The 26,851-nt window shown below is 39.7% G+C and overlaps 1 protein-coding gene and 1 long non-coding RNA gene across 2 annotated transcripts; one reads left to right on the top strand and one right to left on the bottom strand.

The window, feature by feature from the left end:
* Positions 1-1,241: 1,241 nt before the first annotated feature.
* iav (transient receptor potential cation channel subfamily V iav) lies at positions 1,242-25,406 on the top strand. Its single transcript, XM_012363391.2, has 13 exons — positions 1,242-2,596; positions 2,895-3,120; positions 9,043-9,158; positions 11,710-11,946; positions 14,094-14,245; positions 19,318-19,534; positions 20,307-20,468; positions 20,813-21,010; positions 21,509-21,618; positions 22,692-23,041; positions 23,175-23,438; positions 23,686-24,001; positions 24,873-25,406. Exons 1-13 carry the CDS (start codon positions 1,772-1,774, stop codon positions 25,045-25,047), a joined length of 3,348 nt encoding a protein of 1,115 aa, XP_012218814.1. The 5' UTR covers positions 1,242-1,771; the 3' UTR covers positions 25,048-25,406.
* Positions 23,049-23,789, bottom strand: LOC137001022 (uncharacterized). The gene is made up of 2 exons (XR_010891181.1): positions 23,684-23,789; positions 23,049-23,384 (listed from the first exon to the last, which is right to left on the bottom strand). It is a non-coding gene; the product is annotated as an uncharacterized lncRNA (long non-coding RNA).
* Positions 25,407-26,851: the final 1,445 nt, after the last annotated feature.

Genomic DNA, 26,851 nt, shown 5'->3' with positions numbered 1-26,851 from the left:
AATTTGTACTCTGCCTCGATTGAAGATTGTACGTCAGAAATAAATTAAGGAGGTACATGCGTAACAAAATATAATGACTGTTCTTTGAGATTAAGCGAACTTTCGCAAGAACATGGCGTATCGCCTTCGGGTACTTGACCAGATTCTCCAATTGCGAAAGTTAAATGTCAGTGCTTGCAAAATGTCCACTTAAGCACTTATTCCTCACGTACGACTCAAATGTCCGTATGACAAATTATAATACATGCCACCTGCAATTCTGCATCCGCTGTTGCACCACACGTCTGCTCGACCCATCCGGCGGTGCTTGTTGGTGGAACGTCGAATTGGAAATGTTTTTTTTTTTTTTCGCAGTCATTCGGGGAATGACGAGGCATCAATTTACAATGGCGTGATCGTAGCGTATAATACATGGACTATATACCATTCGTCGAACGAGGACAACGATGATTTGTCTGTCGCGATGAAATACGCGCCGCGTGGGAAGTTGCGTTTCGATGCACGGAATCGATTTCAATTTTTCGCGAGTGAATAAAAGGGAATTTTTTTCCCTAACCGACAAACCATCCCTTTCGCTAGAACTGATATAGAAACGCGTGTATCGTTTAAGCTTGAGCTACTGTAGTCTCTCGATAACTTAGTATTTTGAGTAACATCGACATGATACTGATTCCAGATGCCAGCAATACAACAATATACGTATTATTGCAGTGCTCCAATTCGATGAGAATGGAATGTTCGCTGCGTTTCGGTTAAATACAAATGCACTTTAAACACGGATGCACGTCGCGCGTAACTGTTTTATTCGGACTTGGGGGATGGGAAATTGATTTCAACATTCCTGTCGTAAATATGGATGTAATGAAGCGCGAAACCAGGTCTGGGCGCGAACGGCTGCATACGAAGTAACAGAAAAATGCAATTAATATTTTTACCTCGATTAAATTAATAAAAACAGAATAACTGCAGTGGCTAATATCACCCATTTATCCAGCTATATATAATTTCACTGAGTTAATCTTTTTGTCAGTAGCAGGCAATTATAATTCTGTTTTTCGAGCGCATTTTATTTTCGTTACTTCTCTTTATAACTTTATTTTCACGCAGCGGTGCATTCGTCCTTGCGACCGATTTCAAGAAGTAATCGCGCATACATCCAGCGTCTGGAAAGTGTGTTAAGGTCGAACGATCGACATGCGGGCTAAGAGTAAGTCACGGTCTCCATCATCCTGTCGAATTGCGCGAGTGAGAGAGAACCAGATCGGTTTTTACGCTTTAAAATTACGTCATATTCGCTCTAAATTATCAATATTCCACGTAATTATCTTTCAACGGCGCCTTGGATAAATTCATTTCCGTAAAAACGTTCCCGATTTCACGACTGCGTGGTGGGGGTGGTGACCCTGTCGTGCTCGTCTGCACCAGGTACCGCTTATGGATCGGTCGGTTGCTATAGCGCGAATATCCGCACACTCTCTCCACCTGCCATGCCACCTCTCGTCGGGGGTAAGAGAATCTCGAGTGTTACATCAATGGAGTCCATCGCGAGTAGCCATACGGCGAAGTGGCTTTTCGCTTTATCGCGGCGGAAATGACTCGCTGCTCGACCTTGAGAACATCTGAAGATATCCAAAAGGGATTCCGTTCGGGCGACGTTAGCTGATAAGAGCCCGACGCGACACTGGGCGAGCGAGGGTGATCACAGAACGTTGGTGCGAGAGCTTTCGGCGCTTTCGCCCGGACCGACAGGCGGAAGGGATACGTGATATGAATGGGTGGTGTTTGCTCGTGCCGCGTTGGTCGCGGCAGCCAGCCGAACGCCGGCTCGATCCTCGACCGCGTGATCAGCCAAGCGAGCGACGAGGACCAATGTTTGTTGTATCGGCTAGCCAACTACAAGAAGGGCGGCGAGTTGATCGAGGCGTACAATCAGGGCGGCCAGCCGGAGGTGGAGAAGCTCGTACGCGAACAGTTCGGCATTTTGTTGTACGCGGACGGTAAAGGCCAGGTGATCAATCGCGCCGAATATCTGCGCTGGAAGTTCCGCGATATCGAGCAGGTCGTGCTGCCGATCGAAGCCTCGCTGTCGCGCTTCGATCCGCTGGCGCAGTGGAACGATCACGAGGCCTGTTGGCAGATGCAGTACAGGGGCTCGTTGGGCGAGGCCCTGCTGCACGTTCTTATCATATGCGACACGCGCACGCATACTAGAATAGCGCGTATATTGCTCAAGTGCTTCCCGCGGCTGGCCATCGACGTCGTCGAGGGCGAGGAGTATCTCGGCGCGAGCGCTCTTCATCTCGCGATCGCCTACAACAACAACGAGCTCGTGCAGGACCTGGTTGAAGCGGGCGCAATTATCTCGCAGCGGGCAATCGGTAGCTTCTTCCTGCCGCGTGACCAGCAGGGGATGAACCCCGCTAGAAATACCGATTACGAAGGACTCGCGTATCTTGGGGAGTACCCGCTCGCGTGGGCCGCCTGCTGCGCCAACGAGAGCGTCTACAACTTGCTGCTTGACTCCGGCGCGGATCCCGACGAGCAGGATTCTTTCGGAAATATGATTTTGCACATGGTCGTAGTCGGCGATAAATTGGTGCGTATATTGCCGTAATTGAAAACTTGGGTATATCAGTCGATAATTATTTTTCGGATATTTCGCGCTGGAAAAGCTTTTTATCATTTTTCCCAAATAAATAAATTTTTACTATAAAAATTGTATTTTTGAGCATTGCAAATATTTTTAATATATCTCTTTTTGCAATTTTTTGTTGTTGTAAAATGCAAGGTTTGAATTTTCTGATTCTATTTAATTCGTCCCGAATACGGAAACTGATATTTTTGTCGACATAGTTCGCCGAATAATTCGCATAGAGATCTGTTGTTTGACGTAGGACATGTTCGGCTATGCTCTACGACATCCGAAGCTTCCCGCTCGCAACGGAATCGTAAATGCCGCGGGTCTGACCCCGCTGACACTCGCCTGCCAGCTGGGGCGTGCCGAGGTCTTTCGTGAGATGCTGGAGCTGTCCGCGCGGGAGTTCTGGCGTTACAGTAATATCACCTGTTCGGCGTACCCTCTCAATGCCCTCGACACGCTGCTGCCCGATGGCAGAACAAGTACGTCGTAAAGCTAATCGAATTACCCCGGGCCGGGCTCTACAAGAATCGTCATCTACGCTCCGCCGAATCGTACGCTTTCAAGTGGACCCCTCACTTTGTCGCGTATCCTCGGTTAATTGCGAGTCAAGGCCGAGCTATTCCCAAATAGTAATAGCACCGATGCGACGCTGCGAGGAGAGGAGAGCTTCTCATTGCTCTTTTTCCTGTTTCGTATAGCATTTCCTTCCTCCTCCCCTCTACTCTCTCTTTCTCTTTCTCTCTCACTCAATAATTTAGTTTGCTCTAGTTTGCTGTAAAAAAGTGGCTCAAATCTCTTTCCGGCTCATGGTATATTTTATACTAAAAAAACATATGCGAAGGAAAGAGTTTTCCTTTATTTTTATTTTTAAAAATATTTATACAATATAGGAGAGTACTTATTTTTGACTTTAATGTGTTAGAAATATTTATTTATTTCTAATAATGCATTGTGCGCGCCGTTTAATTTTGTTTTGATATATATTATTCCTGCCATTTATTATTCATTCTTTCTCTTTACTTATTCGTTAAATTATTTCGAAAGAACTTTCGCACTCTGATATAAAATAAATTACTGCTATTTTCTCTATTCTACTCTTTCGTCTCTTTTACTTTTCAATCTCGAATATTACAACATACTTCAAGTCAGGAATGAGATATCTCGTCGGGGACGTTTTTGAGATATTCCGTAAATTATTCCGCCCTGAGTTTTTTTCGTGCTGTATCATATGTGCGGCTTATGTAAAATTATCCTCACGGTTTTCCAACGTACGGTTTGCCCCCGTGTAAAGCGCACCAACAAGAAGGTGGGCATAGAGCAAAAATAGCGACGCAAGTGTCGGCGACAGAAATGGAGAATGAAGCGAAAGAGAAAGAGAGAGAGAGAGAGAGAGAGAGAGAGAGAGAGAAAGGACCAATATAGCGGGAACAAGAAGGGACTATCTTCTCTCGTAAAATTGGATACCAGAGCAAAATCGAGGACAAAATCGGGTTGCAAAGTTCTCTGGCAAGAAAAAAAAAAGAAATTTTACAAAGTTTTCCTACGTCGAGCGTGGGACGCAGCCGGATAGTAAACTATACTGCCAGCAACTTTCCTCAATGTAGCACGCGAATGACATTGCCGTTCTCTGGTAAAAACCAGCTGATATTGGTTCGTTATCTGCCACTTGCGACATCGTTATCGCGTCTGTATTTCGTTTTAAAGTCGATTTCTCATTTAATTGAAATCCGACGAGATAAATAAACATGTTTTAGGAAACGTAATATAAACTGCAGGCGATATAATATGTGCGAGGACGATGGAAGTAGCAATTTTATGCACGGCTGTATGTTTAATTATGTATACAGTGGATTTTAGCCGAAAGATTTGTGCATTATTAAGCTCATCATTAATGTGTTTCCGATTGATTACCATGATACAAGCTTATTTACTTATGGAAGTCAACGGTTGACAACACAAACATGTTTAGAAGCAATTCAACATAAAGATACTTTGCATATAATTTTTTTGTTATCAATTTATATGGATATAAAACATTAATATCATTTTTAATTTCAATTTAGGATTTAAGGCAGAAGCTAATTATCCATCGGAATGTTATTTTATATATAAACAGAAACGTAATTACAGAGTATAATTTCAAAGTTTTTTAACGTAATTTTAAATCGATTTAATTTAAAATAAACAATTTCTTAAATTTCATAAAAGAATTGTTAGAGATTGCGTGTTGAATGTCAATCAACCACAGGACCCCCGTAGGAACATTCCCTCCAGAGACGAAACAATTTGACTTTACCCTCGCGTTTGTCATGTCACCAAAATTTCTCAAACAAAGAACCGCAGAGATTGAGAGCGGGGGAAGAGAAGCTTTACATGTTGTTGCTCGAATTTTAAGGGGATTCGCCAATCGAACTTGCGTGAAATTGTATCGAAGTTCGCGATGGGGAAAGCGTCGTGGAGAAATGGATGCGTTTTCGTCGCCGTCGTGGGCCCGGGTTTTCCGGATGTAAGAGTACCGCGAAGCGCGACGCGGATGCCTGGGAGCGTGGTGGGTCGTAGCGGGATGCAATTACGGACATTTAACGAAGTTTCGAGATTAGCCGCGGACCCGGCGCGACGCGGCGTGGCGCGGCGTCGGGAGCTCGCGTTTCATTTAGTTTCAGAATCCATTATCCCTTCGATCCTTCCTGGCCGCCGCCCTTATCCACCGCCCCTACCCCCCTCGCGGCATGGGCGTCTCCGCCGGGGCACGAGCGTCACCCGATTTCGCAAAGGGTGGCGGCGTCGCGGCGACGAGGGCGTCCGCGCGGAGGAAAGTAACCGCGTCGGCGAGAGGACAGCGCTATAGTGAAGCGGACCGAACTTTCGGCACGTCTCTCCTACGGGCAAGCTTAATTACTTCAAACCAAGGACAGCAAGAGGGAGGAGGAGGGAGAGAAAGAGCGAGCCAAGGAAGAATAGGGGTTGGTGGAGGATGGCGGCGGTTGGTCGAAAGAGCTAGCCCGGTGACGGCGGTCAAAGGTCGAGCTTTTCAGTGGAAAAGCCATTCCCCTTGTCGGCCGTGCCGTCGGTTTTTCCCCGCTTTTAATCCAGGAGTCGCGTAAGCACGTGACGCTCACATAAAATGTCATTTTCGCAACTTCCGGTATCATCTCTGCGCTAGAAACTGAGTACGCTGTAACTCCGCGGTAGCTTACACGCGTACAACACCATTGTTTTTTCGCGACACAATCATTCGTAGGTTAATCCTGTCGCGCGCAAATACGTAGTAAAAGTATAAGCGTGGCATGCGAGCACTTGGAATAATAAAACTTTCGAGATAAATGCTAGAAAACATTACAGCTTTTATTGTCGACAGTTTAGTTAGACGTTTTATTGGTCAAGATATTTATGTACTGCACTTATACGCTCTTGTATAAGTCGCAAATTTCCGTGCGACAGGATTAAGCGAGTAATCGCGACAGTGCAACGGTGTTGGTCACGTGTGAATATAACGGCGCCGGTTGTTTGAACCGTTTACGGTATTCTTGGCCGGGGACGGATTCCTGACGACACGATCGTTAAGACGCTCGTCCTCTTTCACGCCGCACAAGCTCCTATTTCAGACTTTTCTTTCACATGTAAGCGACGCTACATAAGAGGACTCCGACAGCTTTCGAGGTTGAGTAGAATCGATCCGCAATGTGAAATTTGCTCACTGTACAAAAATATTCTATCCGGTTATATACAAAAATATCCCGCGATTCATCTTTTTTTAAATTGCTTGCTACACTGACTTAATATATGCAGTCGTATAAAAAAATCTTGCGTATAAATAATAAAAATGACATTTTCCGCGGTATAAGAGTATAATATGATTTTACTGCTCTGTAACGATGAAGCTTAACATTTGTAACCTATAAAAACTTTTAATGCAGTTAAGTAAATGAGTTCGCATAAATCATTCTTTTACGTAATGACAAAAGTCAAAGATAAAAATATCTTGATCTTGGTTTCACATTTGTGTATAATCCCTATTTGTAGTATTTTTCTCGAGAAAAAAGTCATAGTGTTATGTACATTATGCATTATGGAAAGAACAGAAAATTGTGTTAACGAAACGATTCTCTCCGCTCACCTTTAATACATGATATCCATATTTGTGAGCGATATAACATCACAGAGCACATGAACGAAGTCTTCGTGAATACGTCGATAACTGCTATGTATAAGGTGTTCTTTTAGTATGTAATAGAATTTTAACGATATCTATTATTTACGTGTGCAAATTTTATGTTAAAAATTTCATTATTTGTCATAATTTCTTGATTTTTATCATCAAACTTTTGTTGCAGTGATATTACGCGCTTGAAATAAAATCGACGTGAAAATTTCGTCATTTGTTTATACTTTATTTCGTTGCATATCTAATTTTCAACATTAAGTATCAAATATAAACGGAATTGTTTCATTGAAAATTAAATCATTTTTAAATTTGACGACACCCGATAGATGCTAAGCCGATTTTAATTATCCGTTGACCTATCCCACACAGCTTCTTTCTATTCTATTATTTAACATCGATGATATCTATTATTTAACATTGATATCAGAACTTATCGACTTGTCCATCTGACAAAATGTTAAGATATGCCAATGTCTATTTTGAGAATTTCTGGCACACAGTATCGCATATTACATACTTTATCGCGGTGCAAATGGCAAAATTCATACTTAAATGCAAGTTAAATAAAGAAATTACATATTAGAAATAAAGTCAATGTCAGTACTATGTTAAATTTAATATAGTAATAAACATTTAATTCTTAAAGAAAATATAAATAAAATGTAATAGAATATTAAAGATAACTAAATTAAACAAGCTATAGTTTAAGGATTTATTAAAGGCTTTAGCATCTCAATTAATAGTTTATGAGCTTATGAATCTCTGAGTTTCAACTTAAATACTTAATAATTATTACTGTTTGAAAAACGCTCTCGTTTATGCTACAATTTATACGAATATACATCTATCACCGATTAGAGCTCATCTACTCCAAAGATACGCTCTGATTAACTTCGTGATCGGTTTTCCGAAATAATTACTGGCGATCGGAGGAAATGGAGCGACCAAAGTGGAAGTTCGTTATTTAAGCTTAGTTCAATGTCCGGCCGAGGCTGCTAGATAGTGGTCCAGGATACACGGAGGAAGCTTGAGGAAAACTATCGCGGCTTTGTGCTTCAAAGTCAGATATAATTACGCGCTGCGGTAACAGGCACGCGTTAGTAACGTCGTCGCGGATACTGATCAATTCGAAGCCGGGAGATCAGCGGTCGTCATGCAAAATTGAAGACCGGATGGTCGAAGGTATCGGCATTAGCATCGGACGCGCGCAACACGCGTTTTACCGCTCGATTAACCTGCCTGAAATCCAGGCTACCTTCTGGATTATAAATGCGTAATCGTTTGAAAGCCTTGACCGGTGGGAAATCCACTGCGTATCCACTGCGCGTAGATGCAGATCGCGATACGCTCGTTATCGAAATTCAGAATTCCACCTTACGACCTGTTCTGATCTTTCCTGTTATCTCTTTTTAAAGTTTTCATATGCAGGGAATAAAGAAAATATATATTTAAATAAATAGTTAAACACTGAAATGACTAAAGTAATATTACACTGTCTAGACGTTTCAAAGCCGCGGAACAATGTTTTTGACGGGTCAAGCCACCGTGTACACCTTCGCCCGTGTCGAGCGTAATTAAGGACTCCCGAGGATACAATCCTCCAAGTTCCAATTACTTTAGCACTCGCGCCAAAGCCGGGCGAAGTGCGACGACAGATGCATGCGATCGATACACAACCAAGTCTCTCAGCAGCGTGCACATGAACGCTGCACTTAATATTGCACGATGCGATTCGGCAGAGCGAAAGGCGTGTTATATCGATCGCGCTAAAATGTTTAAAAGTCCGGTAACCGTGATTCAAATATTTAAATGTCGACCTCACGATTGGAATACGTTGGTTGTCGGCCGCGGATTTTCCGGTTCGTCGCGTCAATGCACACATCGGGTATATAAATATCTCACCGTTTTTCGGTGCTTGTCCTTCGCCGATTGCCGACATTCTCGAATGAAACGTTAATGACGACGTGGGTTTGTCCTTTGACCGTGCGACGTCGACGGCAACGGTGGCGGCGGAAAATTTCCGTCTCCACGGCGGAAAACTTTGTACCGGATACCGCAACGGGGGGAAAGGCAAAAAGAGGGGGAGGAAGGAGGAAGGAGAATGCCGAAAAGGCGCACTCGCATCCTTTACCTGTATACACACGCTCACTAATGCAAAACCCATAATTATCACGGCGCAAACCCTAAAGCGATGTTCCATTAACCGCAAATGGCTCTCTCCGAATTTCTATTTCAGACTGGAACTCCGCGCTATTTATCATTCTGAACGGTACGAAGGAGGAGCACTTGGACATGCTGGACGGTGGTATTATTCAGCGATTACTTGAGGAAAAATGGAAGACCTTCGCGCGAGTAAGTGCGTCCACGTGATGGCGTTTCCGCTCGTTTCTCGCTGAATTATAAGATGTTACTATACTCCTAAGTTTTTCATCGTCTCTCCTCGCTTTTATGCTTGACTTTGCTAACAATGACTAGAGATTGTGACCGTAATGATAGAATTTCTTAGCATGCGCTGACCTCGTTTTTTATTAATTTACTTTTTAATACCATTTTGAATACCCAATTTTTCAATATTATCTTAAAATAAAATATTAAACTTCTCTGGAAAATAGCTTAATACTATATAAAATGAAACTTCTCTGGAAAATGGCTCGAATTGCATGTCAGCGATACAAATATTTGAACAAAAGAAATTAAATGATTTTAATTAATTTATTTATTTCAATTTATATCGATGAGCGCAACATTATGATATTCAGGATTTATCTCGTACTTTTATCAAACGTAGACACAGACAGTGTCTTTCAAAACTCGTAACTCTATTGGGTATTCATAGAAGTATTTGCATTTTACACCGAACAAAAGAGAAATTCCTTTTCTTCTCGTGTTCCCTATATAACTCAATGCGCCAAAAATAGGAGTTGTTTCTTTCAGTCTTTCAATTTTATATTTTTATGTTTTATATATTTTGCGTGTTTGCGTAGTAAGTAGTGCTTAACACATATTGATAATTAGATGAAAATCGAAAGTGCTGTATACTTCTTGAATATTTTTTCCAAACAATGTCTAACTAATAATGTTTCAACAGGTAATATTTAAACGATATGTGGTGTGTCATATTTGAACAAAAAACATTACGTGCACTTGAAATGATTATCTCGAAAATTATATATTGTCAAAAGCTATCTATTTTTCGACACGTTTAACTAATTTGGAAACTACATCTCTCATCAAAGATGAATTGATCGACGAAATTTGAAACTTGTTACAGAAGTCCTAAGAATATTCTATATATGTCAGCATGTAGCTGGAAATATTTGCTAGAAGGTGATTTTAAATGTCGCCAGATCTATATTTCGGGAAATCTTTGCGAGACTACTTTAAAGAAGATCGGCTTACATCACGAGAGCAGTTCACATCGTCACGTCGCGATATTTTCTCAAGCGCTTATATATTTTATGTAGCCGACGACGCGAGCCGCCTGGACAAATGCCGATAAATAACGTGTTATTTTACAAAGCAGCTTAGATATGCGAGGAAGACCGGGTAATAAGATCGAACACTTTTATCGAATTTTAAAATGTCTGGAACTTTTCTAATTTTTTATTAAAATCACTCGCCGTAAACGATTCAGGAAAAGCAATCAAAATGTTTGGTAAAACCTGAATTTCTTAAAGAAATTCAATCCACGGACATTGATTCGAAATTAATAAAATAATGATTAAATTTTCACGCGATTTTGCATATGCGAATGCAGACGCGTGTCTATAATGCGGGATATTGTCCTGCTGTTAGTCAGCGCGACGTCGAGTGCAATTTCTCTCTCTCTCTCTCTCTCTCTCTCTCTCTCTCTCTCTCTTTCTCTCCCTCTTTCTCTCCCTCTTTATTGAGTGACTTCGAACGATTAACACCGAGGCCGATCGGTCGAGTGACGTCGATGAGGCTTCCGGCGATGATGATATAATTGCGCCGGTTATTTCAAGTCACTTCGTCGCGAACCCGTGGTAGCACGGTGATTTCGAAACGATAGCTATCGAAGTTATGCGGGCTGATTGCAATTACGATCGCGCATCACAAACGGGCTTTCGTACGTACGCCGAAAGCTTCGCCGATCAGCGGCGACGAGCGCGTATCGCGCATATTATAACTGCACCGCGTTCATAACGTGTCCCATTTACGGCACTAATCACGGCCACACTCGGACCGCACGTAGACGCAACACGCAGTATCACTGTACCCGTTTCGGTTATGATTTTACTATTATCGGATCGTAGCGCGGAGAGTCAATCCCGCAGCACTTCGTTAAAACGATCTTATCGTTTAACGAAACGCGCACAATGATCATTTTACAAACAAGCGGCGCGATAACGCTGCAGGATAAAGATATAAACGAAAGGCATTAAACGTTTTGCTTTCAGCAATTGGATTATCGCTCGATAATGCGAAAAAACGTGGCGATAACGAATATTCAGTGTCGCAAAGCAAGCTATCGTTTGTAGAATATAGAATTATTTGTTTCATCGTATTTAGAACTGACGTCATTCGTGAATAAATAAGCGCACAACGTTAGAAATATAGATGTTACATAAAGAAAATATTTTCTTCTCGTGTCTCGCGAAGTCAGATATCTCCAGCTGTTCTGAATCGCAAGTTACGCTTTCGATACTCGGAAACCGTGAACAGATAGCAAAGACGGATAACCGATTCAAAATATGCGCGAGACCAGAAATCGAGATCTTTTCAACTCGCACTCGAGGCCCTCGAGCTTAGCCCCGGGACCAGCGATATTTTCGCGAGCCCGCCCCTATATTACCCCTCGTAAAACTTTGCTCTTATGTTCCGGCCAATCGATGCCGGAAAGTTTCGTGGGTGCATACGCCGACATCTATTTTCTACTGAAAAGTTGCAGTTCCTGAAGCGATTGATTATCTTGGTGTTTCACCTGATGTCGCTGTCTGTAGCCGTATACTTCAGACCCGCGGACATGGACGCCGAGTTGCTGCAATGGCCCGAGGAGATAACGGACATCATCCGCACCGTGGCGGAGTGGACCACCGTCCTGAGCACGGTGAATTACATCTTCGTGCAGCTGGGCGGCGAAATGATCAACGTCGGCCCGCTATCGTTCCTGAAGCAACTGGTAGGCTCGAATATTTTTTCCCGCCGCAGTGATTAGCAGGAGCGTTTCAGTGCTTGAGCTCGCGAGATCTCACTGGGACTTCTAATTTGAAAAATACATCGCGAAAGAGAAACAAAAGCTAATTCAACAAATTTAGCTTCTCTATTATTCAATGAAAGATATAAGAGTTTAGAAATATGGAGAATTAGAATTTGAGATTTTTTTGTTGAAAAAAAAAAACGGAATAATTTTGAAAAAATCTATACAATTTTATAATTATTGTATATAAATTTGCACATAAAATTCAAGATGTAATTATAATGAAAACAATCCGAAGAATCAAGCATTTAATTTCGTAGGCCAAAAATAATCTTTTTTTTTCACATAATTGATTCTTTACACAATGAGTACAATTCAGCGGGCCTTTAAGCAAACTAAAACGTTCCTGCTTCTCATCACCGCTGTGTCGTTTTTGTTGTTTTTTCCGATCGCGAAATGTCCCGTTGTTTCGTGATAGTGCGCGATGTCGATACTCAACGGTGCAATTTCGGTGCGGCAATGCCGGCTAAGTGCAGCCGGTTGCGCAAATCCTGGGGCTAGTGAACTGTAACGGATCACGATAGATGCACCGAGGTATATTTCGCGGCTGGAGGAAGCTGTACGTTCGTGATACTAATCTTCCACGCATTAATGAGCCCGTGGAATAAGAGAAAGATGGGTCGGCGATTACATGTAACGGTACAGCGAGAGTGGTAGCGTTATTGACGATCGGCGCTCTTCCTATCAGTTTCTTGTCTTCGTTAACTTTATTAGCTTGAGATTGATTAAAAGCGCTATATCTTCCGAGATTTTTTATTAAACTGCTGACGGAAAGACAAGTTAATTCCTGTTTATCACAGGATTATAATAAATCAGATTTAATATCAAGTATTAAAAAAACGATATAATTAGAAAACGTTCATAAAAGAAACTTTTTTTTTATAGAATTACAAAAATATATTTTTATAAAGGGCGCAGTAAATGTGTCCTTCGCTCTTAAAATATTATGATTGAGTAATTTGATTGTTTCACGCGTGATATCACATTACAGCTGGATATCGCAGAAAAATAAAATCTCAGAAAAGACACTGTCAGTGGCGAATGATTGATCGCGTTAAAAGCATTTTTGGCAGAGTCGATATTTTGGTATATGTCCTCAATCGTAAAGATGGATTCACCGGTGAAATAAAAACTTAATTGTGCGCCAGCTTTTAATTAAAGTGTTGTCTTCATCGCTTTTCTTTTCTTTTTTTGGAAGAAATAATAGCTATGCGTCGTGTAGTACATAAATATACGATACGGAATTTACGTCATCCATTTTTTTTTCGATCAGAAATTTTCGCGAGAATCGTAAAAATGTAGAAAATATCGGCGCATTACTGCGTCTATCGGTTATCTATCCACATCTCTATCAATTAGAAGAGAATGTACGTATACATATTGTTGGTTATTGCTTGTGTCGGATCAATAGCACATATACGCATACACTCCGTTCCAATCGGAACGACTAAACTATATCGTTGCATTATTAAACGCGTGTCCCATCCCGAGCGTCCGTTTCGATTCGCGGGTAATTAATACCGGCGACGATTCAAAAACGTTAACGTGCACCAGCCCACAAGTCTCGTCGTCGCATAATGTATAATTTACCCAATTTCGACAGACAAAAATATTTTATCTGATTGTATGTAAATATAAACATAATGCTCTCAATTTCATATAATAATTTCATGATATAATTATAATATCATATCGCAATCGAGTTTTTTTTTTAAATAATATAAAAATTTAAAGTATTACATATATACGCGTCTTGTTCTGTTTTTAGAATAAATTTATTGATTTATTTTATTCTTTTGAGTATTTCCAGATTTATGTGAAACCGAATAATCTTGAAACCAAAAGGAGTTGCAGAATTTGTGCACAATCAGATAAAATATTTTTATCCTACGTACACATACATATTGGGGAAATATCACACTCTGTGCGTCGTCGCCGTGACGACACGGTTGTTACAGGGAAGTATCGAAATTGCACGAAAATATCGATTCCCCTGCGGACGTTCCTGAAACGTTGCAAGAGTGCATGCGGCTGCACTAACGTTCCGCCTGCGCGCATTTGCATTTCAGAGCCACGAACCGGCCAAGTTGATATTCGTGATCAGCAATCTGCTCATTCTCGCGTGCATTCCATGTCGTATCGCCGGCAATCGGCACGCGGAGGATGCGATACTGGTGTTCGCTGTGCCCGGCTCGTGGTTTCTTCTCATGTTTTTCGCCGGGTAAGTAATATACAAGAGGAAACGCGGGACGCGCAGCGAGACGCGCAGAGAGGCGGCTGCGAAATTAAAGTGGTTGCAATTTACTGGTGCAACGCGACCAGGTCACACTTGTTACTACGCTGCCACCCGTTTGTTTTACGCATCATTTTAGCGCCACCACCACAGACAACATGTAACCCGACGACGTGTTTACAGCCGCTTGTATACATTCGCTCGCAATTTGTTCGTCTGAATACCGAATGAATCTTTTCTTCCATAACGTTTCGGATATAATTTACCGCCCGCCGTATCTCAAAATTACACACGGGCGAAAAATAATCATGATTGGTTATTTTTATATTAATTATTCTTCGTAAAAAAAAGGGTAAGGGCTAAATATGGCAGATTGGCGAGGGAGAAAAAAAACATCGCGGCATCGAAGCTGAAAAAACGTACTTCTATTTTTATGAAAGGATATATTTTCCGCACTGCACATGTTATTTTAACGAAACGCGGCATAAAGAATGTTTAGTGTTAGACGCATACACATATAAAGTTGTGGAAGTTTTTCTTTCTTTTAATAAATAAACTAGATTATTTAACAATTTTCTTGAAATATTTGCATTCATATAATATTGTATAATTTAAAGTTCCGCTAAAAAATTTAAAGTTCATAAAGTTCATAAATATGAATATTTTTCTAAGCAACTTAAACATCATCATAAATCATCATAACTCATAACATAAAATTATTACTTGCATTCTGCTGGCAGGATTTCCCGCTACGACGGAAAACTTCCACAAGTCGTGAATCTGTTTCCTCCGTCTGTTACGCGAACGACACGCTTCTAACAAACGTTTCCTTGCTTAACGACACTTTGACGAATGTCGACGCCTCCTGTCGAACGTATTCCCGTGAAGAATGGGACAAATGGTTTATCGAGAGGCGAGGACGTGCATTCGCATTGTGCTTATATGTTCCTAATACGTGATATCAAAGCTACGTGACCGACATCGGGAGTGGCACGGTCGGATTGCAGCTGCTCCTTTCGGCAAACTTCTCGGTTTGCTCCGCTGCAGTCCAACTAAACATTACTAAGATGCCATATTTCGGTGGATATGTGAAGTGTCAAATAAGTGCCAAACGGTTGCTTACCGCTTTCATTTTCCCGCAAGTCAAATAACAATTATTTGCACCGGCATTATCCTTTGACGTCATCAAATTTTTCTAACAAAAAAATTTCAGAAACGAGTTTTTATTTCCTAATATTTTCTATGAGTGAAATTATTATTAATTCAAATTATTATTATCGACGTTTTATTAAATTTATTGACAATGGCGTCTTTGTAATATTTATGGTATATTCGAAAATGTAATATGTAATCTTCAATAATTCTAAGAACTGAAGCTTCGCGCAGTTACCAAACGCATGAAGTATCAACGATCAAGTGGGGAACATTGTGTGGGCTCTTATTCCCTTTCCTGTACCCTCCAGCTGCGCCTAAGGATGCCTGAGAGCTAGCTATAAGGTACACTGAAGACTTCTGTGGAACTCTGTGCAGGCGCAAAGAGTGTATATTGAATTTAAACAGACGTAAAATGGCGGCTCGTAAATGGTACATCGTAAAGCACTTAGGCCGTAACTTCAGAGGCGGTCGTAGCGGCACTCCCGTTAAATTTTGTGCGAAATTAATCTCAGGCGTGACTGTGGCTTATTGCCAAGCGAACGACAGCCGTGATGGAGGACAAGAAACACCATGGCACCGAGTGCGCCCCTTTGAGGAATTACTGCACATATACGTACATACTTAAACGAAGTGACGTCGAGGATCTAAAGAGGACTCTGATGGACAGTAATTACGCGCCGGAGAATATCGCGTCGCTCTTACTACGTCGCGCCGCTCTAAAATAAATAAGATCTATTGTACTTCACGAAGACCTGGTAACATATTGAGCTCAACATATTGAACTCTTTACTTCCGAAGTTTTGGACCTTACGGCGATTGTATTGAGTTATAGCCCCAAAAACACAAAATCATAATTTTTCCTCGCGATATTACTCATTGTTCCATATTTCATTTTTTACGTCTAATACGTTTAAACATTTCAAGTGCCATAAAATATACATTTCTCGAAACGACAGCATTTATTCTTAGATATAGTTAAAGATACTGCTTAGTTATACGCGTACAAATACGAATCGAACGGTAAATCGTTATTTATATACATCTGGCAAGACAATATACTATGTATAACGGTCTAGATATTAAAATATTTTTAAATTTGAGATAAAAAACAATATTTTAAACTAGTTATTTCAAGGTTCTTTTTTCACAGTCACAGTCGGATATTGATTATAGAAGCAATAATCGGAAATACTTCGTTTATAATCTATCAGCGCGATGCCGATACGATGGCTCATCTGGTATTAATCCGGTATAATTACCGGAGCAGCTGGAGGGGGAGGATGAAAAAAGAAGAGTACGACGCGCCCCTCTCCCTCTCGAACTTCACTGAAAGTAGCGAGGAGGACTCGCACAGCGGAAACTTGTTTGCCGAGCGGAAGTCGGCGTCCCTATTGATTTTCCCGGGACAACGTATACGCGATACCCGGGACAACGACGTTATATCCCTCATCCAAGTTGCATCGCTTATACCGCGCGCTTACTATATCGGGGGCGCTACACAGAGATGTGTCTTTTCTATCGCGGCTGTACTCTCCCTTGAACTTACCGCGAGAAAAAGGCCGAAGATTTATGAGCGCCGGTAACCCTTGACAAGATAAGGTCACTCATCGATTAGCGGAAGAGGATAGGATCGACCGACGACGACGACGATGACGTTGAAGTTAATGGGGACTCGATCGATGCTTTCTCTTCCGCCGTTATTCGTCGATCACGCCGTTCATTCGTTCGTTCGTTCGTTCGTTCGTTCGTTCGTTCGTTCGTTCGTTCGTTCATTTGTTCGTTCGTTCGGAGAGCCGCGCGAGTCTCTTCAATCTTAATCCCGACCGAATGACGAATCTAAAAAATTTGTCGGCCTGTCGATAGGCGTGAATAAAGTATTGGGATTAAAAAGCTTTTGTTTTACGTTGTCCGTTTCTCCGTCCGATGACGACGTCGAGTTTAATCGCTCGAATCCTACGATTTTGATTCAAGTTCCGGCTCCGCGGCCCCATTGTGATAACGTTCGCATATGATACGCCGGATACCGCGAGCTTCGGATTACAAATAGTTTTGATTTTATCGATGCGTATTGTTAGCACATTGTAATCGTATAGCATTGAACACAAATGTGTGATCCTCAAAGCGTAAAAAAATAAAAAAAAGACTAAAAGGTTCAGCATAACAAATGGTTAAATGGTTTTTAAATGTTTAAAATAATTAATTTCAATTTAATTTTTTTATTACAAGCGTGCACGTAATCCTTTAATTATTTTAATCCTATGCAGTCGAGTATTATTGCGATAGATTCTACAAAATTATGTATGATAATTCCGTTCATATTTTTTTAACTCGGCCAAAATCAAAGTTAGAATTTTTTTATACATTACATGTTTCATATTTCTTTAAAATAATATGTCCATGTGTTTTATACAAATTCTGTCTGCATTGAGCAATATTGATAATGCTGAAATAAATCTCGCCAGTAAATTGCTTCAATGATGACAAGATGTAATACGTTAATACTTTATTGGAAGTCTGCTTTATATTAGTAGTCGCGATTCCAACTTTGCGATAACGAAAGACTCGTAACTTACTTATGTTGGGTATTACAAAGTTAATGCAATCAGTAATACGCTAACTTAAAATGAAATTTTCTCTCGCTGTGACTATAGAAGTATCGGCAAAAAGACCTTTAAACAATTTAAATGTTCTACATATGGTATATAATGCATTTTCTCTTTTTTAACATAATTTTATAATTTTCATGACGTTATCGAACTTTATGTGCACGTCTATGTTACGAATAATCTAGATTATCGTTTTTAACAGCTTTTAATAGTGAAAAATTATAAATCAGCATACTTTCTTCCACAATATATAATTTATAATACTTAAAATCGGTTAAAAACTTTGCACGAGAAATAATATAAAAGAAAATGTCTATATAAGCACATTATCGATTATTTTAGATTAATCAATAACGTATTTAAATTTCTCTCCGCTATGTAGAGTTATTAGCATTTAATTATTTTACTCGCCATAAATTTGAGCTGCGTGTAAGAAGAGTGGTTTACATATGCACGCCGAATTGTTGCACAAGCACTTTTCGTGCCTGACCTATTCGTGTTATCGCGGCTACTGGAAACGCGATAACGTGCGATACACTGAATTCTGATATCAAGTGTTCAAAGCCATGCACTTTTTAACTCGTTAACCGAACATTTCGTAATCAAAAGCATTTTCTATATGTGTATGATTCAATATTGATAAATACAAGTGATATCACCTCTTTGGATTATTTCATAGAAATATAATACTATAAAATTAATAATTATTCCTGCCTATTCAAAAGTTATGAGAGCGAGCTCAACGATAATTCCGAACAGTTTGTTAAAACGGTATTAAGCTTAATTACGCATACTGCAAAGAAGATATATATATATCAATTTATTTACGGAATGATGATATTTCAATTTAACTTTGGCGATTGGCATGTGCGAGCTAAAAGACACACCATTTTGGTGGATTAGAGGGATGCAATTATAATGTGTCCCGCATGTATCACGTCGGCAAATGTTTTACGATGGATTTTGTATGCATAATATTACGCGTATTCGTGTCACAGGATTGAAATCGATGTCGATGACGTTAATAGACTGATTTACTCCAGACTTTGATGCGCGAATGCCGCTGAATGAAACGCGACACCTCATTCACGTAATAGCGATGATAATTTTGTCGGCATCGTTAATATATGAGGGGTCACGATTTCGAACCAATATGAACTACAGAACAGAGCTGACAAATTTTCCAATCCTTTTTTCGTTATTTCATCATCCGATTAAGCATCATGGAATTGCTACTTTCACATATACTTTATATACTCATTTATTATGTGCGTTCTATATATAATATCATTTTGACAGAGCTATTCGACTGACTGGTCCATTCGTCACGATGGTGTACAGCATGATCACGGGAGATATGCTGACCTTCGGCATCATCTATTCGATCATGCTCTTCGGATTCTCCCAATCGTTTTACTTTCTCTACACAGGATTCCCAGGCGTGAATTCATCCCTCTACCATTCCTATCCTTCGACCTGGATGGCGCTGTTTCAGATAACCCTCGGCGATTATAACGTAAGCTTGTCATAAATTACCGCTTTATTGGCACGATACGGCAGTTTCTACTGTGAGCCCTTATCTTGCACGCGTATGCACGCATGTACACCCTCCTATTTTTCCCTTTTTCCCATCTACTCTGCACTCTGGCATGGAAAACGTGTCCCCGATCTGTCTATATTTGCAAAAATAATCTGTCCGTCCGCATTGAGCAAATTTATCTGTCCTATCTTATCTAATCGACTTTCAAATAAATTTTAGACATTTTGGAGGGTCGTACGAAGCATTAGTTTAATTGTTATACGTCAAAGTCGCGATTAAATGTCACGCGAGCGTTTACATCACTCCAAACATTTTTTCCAGCCGCCGATGCGTCAGGATATGCGGCCATGAATCTTGAATTTCAATCACGGACATTTCCACGTCGCGCAAAATACACTGCAATATGGTTTCCTGACGAAATTAAAGATTTAGCGCACTGGTCGCGCGCGTGTCCGCATGAACGGATAGCGGGTGCGTAAAATACCGCCTGTCCGGTAAAAATCATTGCTCGGTTTTCGCAGTTCGTATAACGATTAACTCGTTGCACTGAATTAAAAGGGGGGGGGGGGCAACTGGTGTATGGAAAATACGAGTTTCCGTTTGAAAATTCTACATGTTTTCGTTGCCGCACGGCGGGCACGCAACATCGGGCAATGACCGCTTATTTATTAGCGTCCGCGTATAATTGTCCCACAACGATTTACCGATGCTGCGTTTACCTCATTGTATTTATCCGTATGCATTACAGTACTCGGATCTGAATAACACGACTTATCCGAACTTGAGCAAGACCGTCTTTGTGATTTTCATGGTGCTCGTGCCGATACTGCTGCTCAACATGTTGATCGCCATGATGGGTAATACATACGCGCACGTTATCGAGCAGAGCGAGAAGGAATTCGTAAAGCAGGTTGGTATTAAAATAATTTTCTTAACTTATTATCCAAAAAAAGCTTTTTTAGCAAGCAAAAATAAATTATAAAGTACATGTATATGTCAAATTGAAAGCAGAATTCTATTGATTTTTAATATGAAATCAATTCTTTAATATAAAATAAAAATAAAAATATATAATATATATAGCTTTATATGTATATGTATAATATATATATAGCTTAATCATTTTAAACAAAAATTGCTTCGCGATATTAATTATAATAATATAGATACAATTGGATCACATAAATAAACGCCATAAATATAACCTGGAGCTTAATTGTTAATTTTAGTTCTTTATCAATCTTTTATGTTAAGTGGGCAAAAATAGTGGTGTCTCTGGAACGCGCGGTATCGCAAAAAGATGCTCACAATTATCTACAAGAATACAGTATCAAACTGGGACCCGGTGACGATCCTAACAATCCCGCATCGGAGCAGAGAGGCGTGCTAATTATTAAGAGTAAATCGAAAACCAAAGCGAAGCAGCGTAAAGGCGCCGTAGCTAACTGGAAGGTGATTTATTTACTTATATTTTTTTGTGCGTATACGCGCGCCAGCGGCGATGCGTATCCAAAGATTTATTCCGCGCCCGTACATCAAGCGTCAGAATTTATTTATTGACTTTCCATTCGAGTGACGCGATTTCTGATATCGGCTCTCATAAAACGCAGCAAATTTTGCTATGCTGTAGTAAATTTCATCAGAATAATATAATCATGCAAAATATTGGTTCTAAGACTGGTCAAAAATTAATGACCTCCATAATTTATCCAAGTCGCGGATCTTTTCTAACATATCCACGAAATAGGACATTTTCATTGATCCTATTTAAATATTACTGATGCTATTTAAAGGAACGAAATATTGTTTATAAATATGCAATGGCTACTAAAGTCATTTCTTAAACATCTAGTTTCGCATAAAAATACTGCAACGTGAGTGACACCCATTGACGTGCACGACGGGTCGTTATAATTTTATCACTTCGCTTCATGTATCGTGCTTTTGCAGCGAGTCGGAAAAGTCACGATAAACGAGCTGAGAAAACGAGGTATGACTGGCGAGCAACTCCGACGTATAATGTGGGGTCGCGCGTCCTTCTCCACTCCTGTGCGAGTCAGGTAATGATACTTTCATCGCATCTCATCATACTTTTCATCGTATTTTTCCACGACTACCCGTTGTTTTATTACCCTTAGAGTAATTTCAAAATTTTCATGTTGTCTCTTCATTGCCTTATTGCAACATATCTACTACATTCTAATATTCTACGTAATAATATACTTGTTCATTTTTATTATAATTGTATATCACTATATATGTGTTCAATTATATTACTCCATTATAAAAAATTAAAAAAATTTCTTATTATTACATTTTTATTATTTTAAACGCGCGATAAGAACGAGCAAATCTGTTTCAATTATTCGCTAACATGTCTCGACCGTTTCCACGTAATTTGTAACTCGCGGTGCATAAATTTACGATCGCCCTTGCGGCGAATGACTCACTGTCAGAGAAACAGTACCCGGACGATACTTTTTATCACCTCATAATTCCGCCGAGCCTGCCACCTGCAATCCGGACATAGCTAACGTCGCCAGCGTCTAGAAACATCGGAGACCTTCACGAATTGGCTGTGCTTCCACGTAACGAACGCGTAACAGCAGCGCGAACGTGACTATATCTCGATTCTATTAAATATTTATGAAGCAACGGCGCAATGCGTTACATAATACTTGTGTAGCAGGATGTAAAGTGAACAGGTCGTACATCTAACAAAGAATCAGTCATTTCCCAGCAGCATCAATCACTCAATATTTTGTAAAATTAATGACAAGATAAATGCAATCTCAAATCTGTTTTTTTCATTATTAATTTAATTTTGTTAATTCATGCTCTCTCTCTCTCTCTCTCTCTCTCTCTCTCTCTCTCTCTCTCTTTCATTCTGTGATCTTAGATCACGTATATTTCATAATCTCATGTAATATTAATGAGATTTATTACCGATATGTATAATCTCTATTCATCTATCTTATTAATTAATTACGCTTAAGAAGTGAATATTATTCATTATAATGTTCCTGATAATAGCTCTGAATGGAGCTCTGAACGTGTGACGACAGATTTCGCATGATATATCAATCCATTTGTGGAACATTGTGGCTGCGCAATAATTTCACGTACATTACAGTCCGAATGCCGGGCAACCGCAAGTGTCGGCAGTTACTGCAGGTTTTGGTGATGCGCTAACCGCAGCTTTGGACGTAATGGCCTTTGCACATGACTTTGACTTATCCACCGCGACGGAGGGTATACCCACTAATATCGACGCAAAGCAGACGAAGACGACGCAGCCGAAAGCCGCTCCTAACGACCATCAGACGAAAACGATCCAAAATAATCCGGAGACGGTGACAAGTATCCAACCGCATAAACAACCCATCGGGGAGGCAGCTAAATTATCAGGTCTCACGGATTTAATCGATAAATCCTGTGATCCCGTGAAGGACGTGGAAGCGATGAACTTGAAGAATACGAATCGTACGTATAGATATGCAACTTTTACTTTATTTCCATAAATAATATTCTAATAAGAGCAAATTATAAAAATATGAAACATGAATCCTAAATTTGATTCCGTGTTTAAAAGGATTAAATGATGTATTAAATATAGGAACGAAAGCGCTCGAAGAAGCTGCGGTGGATCCATTTCTGGAGCTCGCCATCGCCTCCGAGACTACGGCAGATTACGAAACTCTACTGCAAATAGCGAAGTCCGCCCTGGCCACTAGCGAAGCTTCGATGAAAACGACCACGGTCGACACGGTCGACCCACAAATTCTGGCACATTTCGCCATGATCGCCCCGCCGATTACTGAGAAATCTACGATCGTCAAAAAGCAATACTTTGTGGAATCCAGCGATAACGAGCTCGGTGGTAAATAAAAAGTTATCAAAAAATGGTTAATAATTCAGTTTTCAGATGGTTAAATATTTAAATTTTGCCTCGAATAACAGTTTTAATTTAAACATTTTTTATTAAATGTATTTAATAAATATTAGCTATATCTATACTTGTTTTAAAGTTGTTCATGATACTATCTATAAATTTTTATAACAATTCAATTATTTTTCTAATATTTCTATAAATTTCTATTATCAGAGATTGTATCAATTATTTACAGGCAATAATTTACTCGGTACCGAAGCTCGTCTTCGGAGAATAAAATCGGCAAACAACAGATTCATCACTACATCGGATAAGTCACGCCGCGATGATGATGACAACAGTTCCACAACATCCACTACGTCTATCGAGCAAAGCCAGCGATATCGACCGCTATTGAATGATCCGGAAGAGAGACTGACGAACCGTATCGAGAGTGAAGGACGAAAGACTTCCATCGGGACAATTAAGCCGGAGGTCAAGCAGAACGGCAGTATTCCCGCCAAGCCGTCGGATAAAGTCCAGAAACGTCGACCGAAAACAGCCAAGAACAGGTAACAGCGTGTGACGCATGGCCGATGACAAATCGCGACATTTTCCGATAATTCCGCAATAAATCACATATTCGAAAAATGGTGAAGTTAGACACCGAAATTTTTTACATTTGCGAGAAAAAAATTAAACGCACTTTAATATACCTCGCAGTTTTCCACAATTAAACTAAAAACGAGAATTATTTTTTTAACGCTAAAAATAAACAGTTCTATAAAAAAAAAAAAAAAAAAATATTTATTGTCCCCTGAAAATACAAGTGAGTTAAAATCCCATTTAATCTCCGTTGTTTAAAAAAAGATTCTGTTCAACGAATACATTACCTTTTATACCAATCAGACGTATCTCGTATGAAACAGAAAGTCGATATTTATTGAACAGTGTTGATAACTAACCGCGATAGAGCAGACAGTAGTGTTTGAGGCTTCCGAGTTTATAACAATCAACATGACGTGTTAACTGACACGATTTTAATGACACATTAATTAAATTCCATCTACTAATCACCTCGTATCATTGGCTCTATACCGAGTGTCCCGAAATTATGTATCACAAATTTTTATACAGATCGATATTTCCTCGATAAAATTATCATCGTTGCATTTTATAATTTCAGAAAAAAAATATGTGATAAAAATTATATATATGTTTACTTGAAAAGTTTCACTATAACAGAAATAATTTGACATTTGATTGCAAAAATCTGCGATGCTAAAAGTTAAAAATATGCGATAATTAATGACCTTCCACTTTTATCTCTAAGCAGATTAAAGAATTTATAGTTTAAACATCCGGTAGCGTCTTCTATAAAACGATATCCCGATTGACTGCTTTTCTAATCAGCTCGTATTTCTTTTTACGACGCATATACAGAGTATCGCCTAAGGAAATAGAAGTGCCAGAAGGGAGGAGGGAATCGATTGAGCGGAATAAGGCGGACTCGCCGCCGACATCGCCCTCGGATCCGCTCGAGCCGTGGAGCACGCGTGGCATTACTGACATGAACACGATATTGGCTTGGCGGGAGAACGCACCGGACAGTCCATAATATGATTTTATGACATTTCGCGCTGTCTCCGCGTTCTACACCGATCACAACACCGATGCCGCATCGACATCGTGAGGTCACGCACGTGGATAGTCGCGCATGAAGAATCTCGCTCAAACAAGGAGCCGTTTATTCCGCAGATGCATGAGTCTAGTTTTAAAAATTCTAAGATAATATATGCGACGGTTTTATGTATCTTATTCAACTCCGACGCGTAATTAAATTTTTATTTCATCTAGGATTTACGCTACGATTAAGGAATAATTAGAAAATTGAATGTGTGATTACTACTTTGTAAATAAGTGTACCTAATAATTAAAATATAACATTAATTGTCAACATCTTTTTTTACACATGTAGACGGTTGGCTTTGTTATTTCTTTTTTCCAAGCGAACTTTGAAACGCAAATTAGTGCGGCATAAATTAGTTTTTGGCTATACCGTGTGACGCTTAATGTAAAAAAATGCTTGACCTTTTACGAGGAGTGTATAAGCTCGAGTTAAACAGTTTGTAAGAGTACACAATCGATTCAAACCGATTTGCATACATAGCGGTATTGTGTGTATAGGTACTTGTTAATATATATGGGAATTACTCAATCTAACTCGGCGCATACCTCATTATAGGAAACACGCCGCCAAGTAACAGGCTTCCGTATGATAATTATAAAAGCAAACACACATGCCAGGGACCAAATGATGTTAACTCACCGTTACGTAATTTCTGGAGGGGTTGCATGATGAGAAATTTTCACGCACATATATGTATATACCTATTAAAATGAGTTACTAAGGAAATTCTCAAAGATATGGCGTGGCTAGGTAGTGCAGACAACATACTTTTGCGCTTTAGAAGATATTCCAACTTTGAAGAAGATTTCACATCGGAGATTTTACTCTTACAAGATTTGCCAATTATGCAATTAAAACATTCAGAGCAAGTTATAAACTGCAATATCGTGTGACGGTAGTTATTTCCCACTGGCAAATACAATTATTAACTCATCTCTTATCGATTTTCTCTTTTTCTTATCAAATTTTTTGCTGTAGTTCACATTTTTAATATTGTATAATGACATCTTAAAATCGAAAGAAATTGTCACGAAATATATGGAGAAATGTATCGAGATATTTATTCCTGTGTAAGTATCTGTGTCTACAAACGCTATTTGTATACAAAATGTGTATATAAAATAAACTATTTTTAAGCCAACAATGATTACTTTTTAATACCTTAAATTAATTTTATTTTCTTCTACGTTTCATTATCCATATGCCAATTTTAGCTTTAATCAAAATATTTGACATGCCATTACCCAGAAATGTAAATTGCATTACTGACAAAACAATCAACCCTTGCAAAATTGAGTTGTCGCATATGCATACTGTTTTACGTTAAAACGTTAAGTAAATTTACCGTGTCGTTAAACACGTCATACAGTCAGTACTTTCAAAATTCGTGCCTTTTCGTTCCACATGCGTGACAATGTTATATTTTATATTTATTTATTTAATTGCCTCAGAGAGAGAGAGAGAGAAAGAGAAAGAAAGAGAAAACCTAGAAATATTGGCCATTTAAGGTAAAAATTGTTCAGACAAATGAATACAAAAATATTACGCGAAAATCGAGAAACGAGCACATGGATTTTCGAAATCTTGAATGGCTCTCGCTACAGCTACACGATATGTTAGTTTCGTCGACAATCTCCGTCTATTGTCTCGATATAGCGGCGAAAGGAGTTGGAGAGAAGGCGAAATGTTCGGCGGTCTCGGAAACGCGACAGAACTTGAGAAGTTCTTACCT

The sequence above is a fragment of the Linepithema humile genome, chromosome 7 (assembly GCF_040581485.1).
Source record: "Linepithema humile isolate Giens D197 chromosome 7, Lhum_UNIL_v1.0, whole genome shotgun sequence".
Taxonomy (NCBI): Eukaryota; Metazoa; Arthropoda; class Insecta; order Hymenoptera; family Formicidae; genus Linepithema; species Linepithema humile.
This window is presented reverse-complemented; position numbering and strand designations above follow the sequence as displayed.

What these genes read in the sequence shown, in the direction of transcription:
- iav (XM_012363391.2), top strand. Translation starts at nt 1,772, where the DNA reads ATGGGTGGTGTTTGCTCGTGCCGCGTTGGTCGCGGCAGCCAGCCGAAC. An exon ending in TCGTAGTCGGCGATAAATTG is followed by an intron (nt 2,597 to 2,894) that starts GTGCGTATATTG and finishes TGTTTGACGTAG; the next exon opens with GACATGTTCGGCTATGCTCT. An exon ending in AATGGAAGACCTTCGCGCGA is followed by an intron (nt 9,159 to 11,709) that starts GTAAGTGCGTCC and finishes TCTACTGAAAAG; the next exon opens with TTGCAGTTCCTGAAGCGATT.